An 8533-nucleotide genomic window follows, 5' to 3' on the forward strand; every position below is an offset into this window, starting at 1 on the left:
CACGATACATACTTTGATTGATATTATATGCGATTATGATTTATTCTGATTTATTGTAAGACTTGGCACGTGCAAAATTATACGATTTAATGTTTGCTGGGAAGTGCCTGAACGTGGACACTCCATATGCACCCATCATGCGATCTATCGTACACTTCATATGCAGGCTGACGAGATTGTGCTCCACCTAGCTTTCACCGCACGGTCAACCCTCTGCAGAGAAGTTGTTCCGCCATGTATTCGAGTCATGTGCGAGGGCGGTCCGATAAGTACTTAGCCTCATCGCCCGATGGTATCAGTATCGCAGAGAGATTACTTATCGTGTAGTACATTCTCATAAACGGCTACTGTCTGTAATTTTGACAGTAGCCGTTTATGAGAATCGGACTCGTAATTTTGTTTTGACCGTGTGTGGAAGCGGGCTTGTCCGCGGATTTTAGAAAAATGGAAATTCCGCCGTCGCCACGGGCAAATTGGTCGAATTGCACTACGAACTGCTGCCCCATTCACCGTATTCTCAAGATTTGGGCTCGTGCGACTTTTTTTTTTGATTCCAAAACTTGAAAAAGTCACTCGCCGGGCAGAAATTTAAGTGGAATGAGGAGGTCATCGCCGCCACTGATGCCTACTTAGCAGAACTCGAGAAAACGTTTTTTTCAGATGGATTAAAGAAGTTGGAGCATCGCTGGGTCAAGTGTATCGAACTAAAAGGAGACTATGTAGAGAAATAAATCGCAGCTTTTCCAAAATTTTTGTTTTTTTTTTGTAGGCCAAGTACTTATTGGACTGCCCTCGTATCATATCTTTCAAGCGGAGAGCGACCAACGGTGTACTCAAACTTAATGGTTTATTTTTCCACATAAGGCTTACAACCCTCTTCTCACTTCAGTACCTCACGCTCATTGATAGCAGAATGGTATTTTAGGAGTTCTTTCGGTTACCTTTTTAGGTTTTCCATAATTAAGTCAATAGTTTTGTTTCCTTGTGTGGACGATAGTTTGCGTTTATATAATCACATGACTTACCTCAGTGAATCCTGATACTTACCTTCCCCCTTCTGCCCAACAAGTCCTGAAAATGTTTATAATCGGTACGAGGACCCACTTGTGGGCGATATCCGAAAAACGGATATTTTCTTATCGTTTGTACCTTTGGGTACCTGGATCCAGTTGCATCGATGGTATCGATAACGCTAGCCTAGTCGGTAATTATCAGGATCGGCTTGGTTGACGGAATCGTGGCAGTCTCAAAAACGACAGCTTAAGGTCTGATGTGTATGATAATTTAATAAAACATGCCTATTGTTTAATGTTAACCTCTTAGCCTACGATTTAATTTTCAAAAGAGCGGACCAAATGCAAACGTTTCGAGCGGTCACGCATCGAGTAATTTCACTACTCTTCTGATAAACGTCCTAGCACCCTATGATATGGTAAAGGGTTAATGTCGTTCTGATTATGTTCGCGTAAGCCTAGGAGTTTCTTTCAAGGTATTTCTACTCGTTTTTTTTAAATTGAAAACTGCCAGTTCAAACTTTCTTAGTCCGCTATCAGTATCTGTTTAATGGTACACGATGCTTTAGTTATCCAATGAATATGGAATATTTTTTACTTCTAACGCGACATAACGTTCGGCGCTTTCTAGGCTCAATCTATCGCAGAAATATGCATTTATTTATCATGCTAAAGTCTCCGTTCCATGGTTAGACTGAAATGATATTGTAGAACGAAAAACTGAGCGTTGCGTCCACCACATCCGTGTTAAGAGTTTTGGGGAGATGCGGAATGTGTCGTTAGTTTCTAGGATTAAAATGCACTTTTATTCTTGTTCGTCTTAATGTATTGTATTACATCAACTTTGTAGTCCTGTCCTGCCTGCTAAGAATATCATTCCAGTGAACTAGTTCCTCCTTTAATACGTGGTTTGGTTTAGCTTGAATTTTGAGTTTCTTTCTATGTTTGAATAAATAGAATTAGCTGATTTTATTGCTGATTTTCTGCCTTAAGTTAGGTGTTTACTTCATCTGCATCTTCTTTTCTGTGTTGGTTTACTTTCGTTTTTTTTTGTTAATATTTTTCACTAAACTTAAGCCTAACCCATCAGAGCCTTCAGCTCATCGTAGAACACGAGCACAAGGGCGCCACCAGTGCCACGCAGGACGTTGGAGAATGCACCCTTGAAGAAGGCCTTCGAGCCCTCCGTCTTGCCGATCTTGTACCAGCAGTCGAGCGTATTCTTGTACATAATTTCGGACTTGGCACGGCCAGACTGCATCATCATGCGTCTTCTGACGGTATCGAACGGATACGAGATCACACCGGACGCCGTCGTTACAACCTGCGGGGAACGAGAAGAACGAAAGAGAGAAAATATTAATTTTCGAAGACGATTGAGTTATTGAGCGATTTTGTAGCTGAAATAAGATTATATTAACACCGATTCGCATTTATTATTGTGCATGTGACTGTCAGAACTGATTGTAGTCCTTGTAAGCAACTCAAATTAAGAGTTGTAAGACAGAAACGTAAATGAAGACACCCTGATAAGCAAAGCGATGTAAGCCGTTTGAATCCGTTTATCTTATTCCTTACTAATCGCGCATATCAACGATCTATATCATTGAAATACATATATATGTGTAGTGTTAGTGTAGGTGCTGTTTACTAAAATGCCACGGGATACATGTTGCCCCCGTGGTATCGAGGCTAACGAAACAAAAAGCTCTAAGCTCCAAAACTTCTTCAGTGTCGTCATATCTAGTGATGTCTAAATTTTTCATTTATTCGATTATCGATTAATCGTTGGGGCATTTTTCAATATTCGATTCATTCGAATAATTGTTTTCCAATATTCGATTAATCGAGCGAATATTTTTTTCTTGTAATAATCACGTATCACGTTGTCATTCTGGTCGCGTGGTCTATCGGGTTGCCGCTGTTAGATGGTTGGATGAAAAAATGACGGATAAAAAAATTATATAGCCTAATTCTTAACATAAAAATGCATTAACCTTGAGAAAAATACCTTCTTTCATTAATCGCGATTACAGTGGGAATTATTCGATGTATTCACGTTTTGATTTTAAATTATTCGATACAAAATTACTCGATTATAATTTCAGATATTCGATTATTTGAATTAATCGAGCGATTAACCGACGTCTCTAGTCATATCAATTGTACAAACAACACATGATATCATATCGTTTTAAGAGTCTCCTGATAATAAAACACCCAAAATATGTTTATTTTTCCAGAGATTATTTTCAGGGCTGCGGGAACAAGTCGGAATCGAAATTTGTTCTTGAAAATGAGGAAGGAAGCATAACATATTGATAAGGGACAATAGAGCGAAGCTTATCAAGCCATGTATTGTTATACAACACCTCTGCAGTGATTTGTGTGTTTGAGCTATATGGAAAAAATACAACGCATTTGAAGTTATCATACAGGAGTCGAATTTAAAAACGACGTCATAAACAACGTCATCATTTCGCTCCGAAAAAAAAGATAACGGCAAACAAAAATAAAACAGAGAACAGATGTTACGTTGTTGGCTTTCAAACGCGACCAAACACTCGAGCTATCCCCAGTTTTTGGCACGAGCAGCGAAGAAAAGGGATTTTAAAAATAACTCGCTAGAAGCAAACGAGTGGCGTTTCGAAATAGTTTACATTTTCGTTTAATTGTTTTGAAAATGCTGACATTTGAACTTCGCCATCGTAAGAATGCTAGTGATTCGATGATCTATCACCTCCGATGCAATTAGTTTAGGTCATGATGAATTTGGCTGCAACCACGGCAAAAGTAATACAAGCTTGGATAAATTATATTGATTTTCATTGCGCTCGCGGCGCACGCTCGCATATTACATGTTGTTTATCGTGAGAGAGAGAGTTCTGCGTGTTGGTGTGTTCATCGACTTGGGAAGAGAATGTGTTCATTTTCATAATTTGCAATTGAGGTTATGTTTTCGAATGGAGGCGTAGCATGGCAGTTTTTCATTAGGTTATGTAATTATGGGAATACTATTCGTTGACACAAATTTACGTACGATTTACGAAATTAGGGAACGATGTAAATATCAATTTAATCAAACTGAAATGTGCTATATTGCGGCAAGTGCTAATAGAAATGACCTTGAATTATTTTCTCGCCATTGATGTGACATGTTTGCACTCACAAGTCATGACGTCAAAACAAATACGGTACAAATCGCTGCAAATTCTCGACTAATTTGGATCATAAAAAAAACAAATTGTAATGCTGCCGCCAGATTCATCCCACTTTCAGTCTTATACTCGGCTATGGCATCTGTCGTGTTAACGATCTTCAATGTAAATAATGATAACTAGCACTTGATCTAAAGTTTTGACATGTTTGACAGGGAACGTGTTTCCTGATAATCACAAGTTTATGCGTACTGGAGAGCTGTAGCATGAGCTCCGGCTGTTTCCAACATGCATAAGTTTGCAAACATAAATCGATACTTGGCCTTATGTAATCATTTTGGAAAACTGAAAATTATCCCTTACCTGAGCAATGGCCCACGAGACGAAGATCGAGGTGTTCTTAGGATCGGGCAACATTCCCTTAGCAGTGTCGAAGCATCCGAAGTAGGCAGCACGATAGATAATGATACCCTGGACCGAGACGTTGAATCCACGGTACAGACCGATGACACCATCAGATTTGACGGTCTTCTTCAAACAATCGAGCAAGCCAGTGTATTCTCTCTGTCCACCACGGCCAACGTCAGCACCCAAACGAGTACGAGCGAAGTCCAGTGGGTAGACAAAGCACAAGGAGGTAGCACCAGCGGCGCCACCGGATCCCAGATTTCCAACGAAGTAACGCCAGAACTGGGTGTTCTTGTCAACACCACCCAGGAAGATCTGTTTGTAGACATCCTTGAAGGCGAAGTTCAGGGCCTGGGTCGGGAAGTACCGGATCACGTTGGCAAGGTTACCTCTCCAGAAAGCTCCGAAGCCTTGTTCCTTGGGGATACGAACAAAGCAATCGATGATACCTGTAAATTAATCGGAAAATTGCTGCGTTCAGAGATTTTCAAATTTATAAAATAGAGAATTATGTAATCAACCATAAACCTAAACCGTTATAAATCAAATTATTCGGAAACACAGTGAATAAAAAAAAAACTCAAAACTCTACAAACTTAATTTTCATTTCGTCTCGTTTTTCGCAAAAAGAATCCTTTAAGATATTTTTTTGCACATCGTATATAAAGATTTGATGTTAGTGATCTTAATTTTCTTTCACTTTGTCAAAATTTAACCGAATGGTTAATTGTACGATGAAATATTATTTTCCACTCAACGTTGTTTTAGCGAGAATTATCCGGTTTGGAAGGATTTCCCAGCCGTCACTATTCCACTGTTACATAACCCCTCTTTCAACTCATCACGTGAAATATTTTATCCCCCTGATTACCTAACAACCACACCCCTATTCTTCCAGCGATCCTGATTTTCGCGTGATAAATCTAGTTTGTTCCTCAATGTCCCAATTGCCACCTTATATCGGAACCCGACAAGTCACCTGGTACAGCACCCAGTTTTCATCCGAGCGACCAGAGAAAAAAAAAGATGGCGAAAGGCATATTGGACTACGTCAACCCCCACGATATGAAAGTGGCACTCACCTTTGTACTGCTTATCGGCGGCAATCTGCTTGGAAGCGGCCTGAACCTGCAGCAGCAGCTTGACTCGCTCGATTGGGGCCACAGCGGTCTTGGAAACAGCGGCGGAAATACCACCTGCCAGGAAATCCTTGGCGAAACCGTAGGGATCAGCCTTCTTGCCAGACATTTTTCTGTTCTTTTTTTTTGTTCACACAGACACCAGACGATGAGCGCAGAGGTACAAAGGCCGCGAGCTTCCTAACCGTACGGAGGGCACAATCCAAAGAGAATGAACTATCGCAGATTGAGCTAGTTGTAGCTGAGTCGCAAGTCCAGTACAGTTGTGGGTATTGGTTTCGTTTTTCGTTTTCTCAGCTGGTCAAATCGGAGAAAGATTGAAAAGAGGCTAAGCAGTCGTCCCCCTCACACTCACTGAAAAGTCTCGCAAATGAACGTTTTACATATAATAACAGTCGTCTTTCTCTTTCTGATTCATGCACATGGCCGCGATAAATGAGAGAGTACATTTGAGAGCAATGCAGCAATGTATTGCTCATAATTATTTGACAGCTCGACATAGCCTTGAAACAATGTTCATACGAAGGATTTTCTTGGCGAAAATTTTATTAAAAATGTATGTACAGGTATTCGCCTCTAATTCGACATCTTGCTAATTGGACAGATCTGCAATGCGATCCGAATAAAGCGCGATTCACATACAACATACACGTCACGTTGCGTCAATTATTCTTCCATGCAATTCCTGTTGAAGCATTCACATACACCTGCAACGGCAAGTCGAACCCAGCAAACATTAAATCGCAATCGCAGCGTATATATAACATCATATGCCCTAAAATTTGATTGGCATATAATGCGCCTAACTGGCATATGCATGCAAAAGTGGAGGCCATATACATACATGGCAAATGCTTACCGAATTTGTTTGGATGAATATGCAACTTTGACCGGCTATAATAGCGATTATGTTGAAATTGAATTGCGATCTAATATGAATATATTCATGAATTGTCAAAGCACCAAATACGACTTTTGCCATACTCATACACGATTTATTACAGACATAGAAAATAAAACAATGGCGCAAAATATTTTCGTGAAATGTTTATTATAGCCTCACGAATCGCCATTTTTATATATGAGTATTTATGTTTGTAGAAATATTAATTGTTTGATTGACTTGTGTTGGGAGTGGAATATGAATGTTTAAAATGGCACAGATTGATGTTTGGTGAAAACTGCTCCGATGTGGGTTCGAACTCTGGTCTGTAATATGTTCTTTATTAGGATCTAATCCCAGCAAACATTAAATCGTATAATTTTGCACGTGCTAAGGGTGCTCATACACTGTTTGACCGAAGCCAAATATTTGACTCTTTTTGACAGATAAAATTTGGTCAACGTGTACTGATCAAATATATTCTACACAAAACACGACAAGCAAATATTCAATTATTGGATGCCTAAAATATTTTTTCAGTCTGTTCTTCGAACCTGTCGGTACATGGTTAGGTTACCTTGAATATTTCAGTTGATTTTTTCCATGTTCAGTGTTTGATATTGTTTACTACTGTTGAAAATTGAAGAGTGGCAAACAAAATAGTGTTTGTACAAATATCAAATCAAACCTTATCTGTCAAAAAATATCAAATATTTGACCTCCGGGCAAACAGTGTACGGCCACCTTAAGTCTTACACGAAATCAGAATAAATCATAATCGCCTATAATATCAATCAAAGTATGTATCGTGTATATTTGAAATCGTATAAAATGTAAAAACTCGTTTTTATATATCATTATCAAATTAAGTCGCAATTCGGTATAATAAACATCAGTTTTATGATGTACATTGTCATAAAATATATTTAATCCACATCATATGCGTATATTACGCTGATGCAGTTTGTGTGTCGTATAAGCGTATAATTTAAATCGATTCAGTACTGCAGTAAATCGTGTTGCATGTTGAAAAAAATCATGAAACAGTCAATCATATTAGCTCCTAATAAAGAACATATTACATCATATTGAAATGTCAATGAAATGCTTTAACATTGACCAGTTTCATTTCATAACAGCAATGTCTGAACTAGAGATGGGCAAAACAGTTCACTTTGATGAACGGTTCACTCATTAACCGTTCATCTAAGTGAATCAGTTCTTTTGAACCGTTCTTTCGCTCTTTCGTTCAGCGATATTAATAACAACATAGAATGTTAGCAGGAACCCAACATCAATAGACAGCTATTAATTGATATCGTTCGATTGGACAGTGTACGTATGGGATTTATATTTTTGAAATTTAATGGAGAAAGATAAGCTGCTTCTTTAAAAGTCGCAAACTGTATGTGAAAATATGTTTATCGATCGACAAAAGTTTATGTAATAATTTGATGCGCACAACATATGTGCAATTTTTCAAATTCTCTTTTTGGACAACACACAGGTTCCATGTAAGATCATATTTTATAATTTTATAATACAAACAGTCACGGTAACACGTACACGCAATAGGCCAAACAATGAATTGAAAGCAACGAAAAAACTTTTTTCTCAACATGCCCTCACTATAATATTTTATGTTTACCTAATCCATGAATCGCCCCAGCTTCCCCCAGATTTTTCCGAATAATCAGTATATGATTGTTACGCGGAATTGAAAAAATACATGAAATTGAAAATATATAGTTTTGCTTTTAAAACTACGAAAATCTAATTTAATTTTCAACCCAAAATTGAGTATACATTAACAAAATAAACCATGAGTTACATGCATTTTGCTCATAAATGACAAATCGTTTTATTTTCCTTACAAGCGTTCTCGTTATATTTATCCATTCCGTCCAGCGCAAATCAGTTCAGCTGCACTAG

General features: G+C 38.4%; 1 protein-coding gene across 1 annotated transcript; it reads right to left on the reverse strand.

Moving 5' to 3' along the window:
- Nucleotides 1-1796: 1796 nt before the first annotated feature.
- On the reverse strand, nt 1797-5942 carry LOC129769438 (ADP,ATP carrier protein 1). Its single transcript, XM_055771717.1, has 3 exons — nt 5662-5942; nt 4535-5028; nt 1797-2337 (listed from the first exon to the last, which is right to left on the reverse strand). Exons 1-3 carry the CDS (start codon nt 5825-5827, stop codon nt 2092-2094), a joined length of 906 nt encoding a protein of 301 aa, XP_055627692.1. The 5' UTR covers nt 5828-5942; the 3' UTR covers nt 1797-2091.
- Nucleotides 5943-8533: the final 2591 nt, after the last annotated feature.

The sequence above is a fragment of the Toxorhynchites rutilus genome, chromosome 2 (genome assembly GCF_029784135.1).
Source record: "Toxorhynchites rutilus septentrionalis strain SRP chromosome 2, ASM2978413v1, whole genome shotgun sequence".
Classification (NCBI taxonomy): Eukaryota; Metazoa; Arthropoda; class Insecta; order Diptera; family Culicidae; genus Toxorhynchites; species Toxorhynchites rutilus.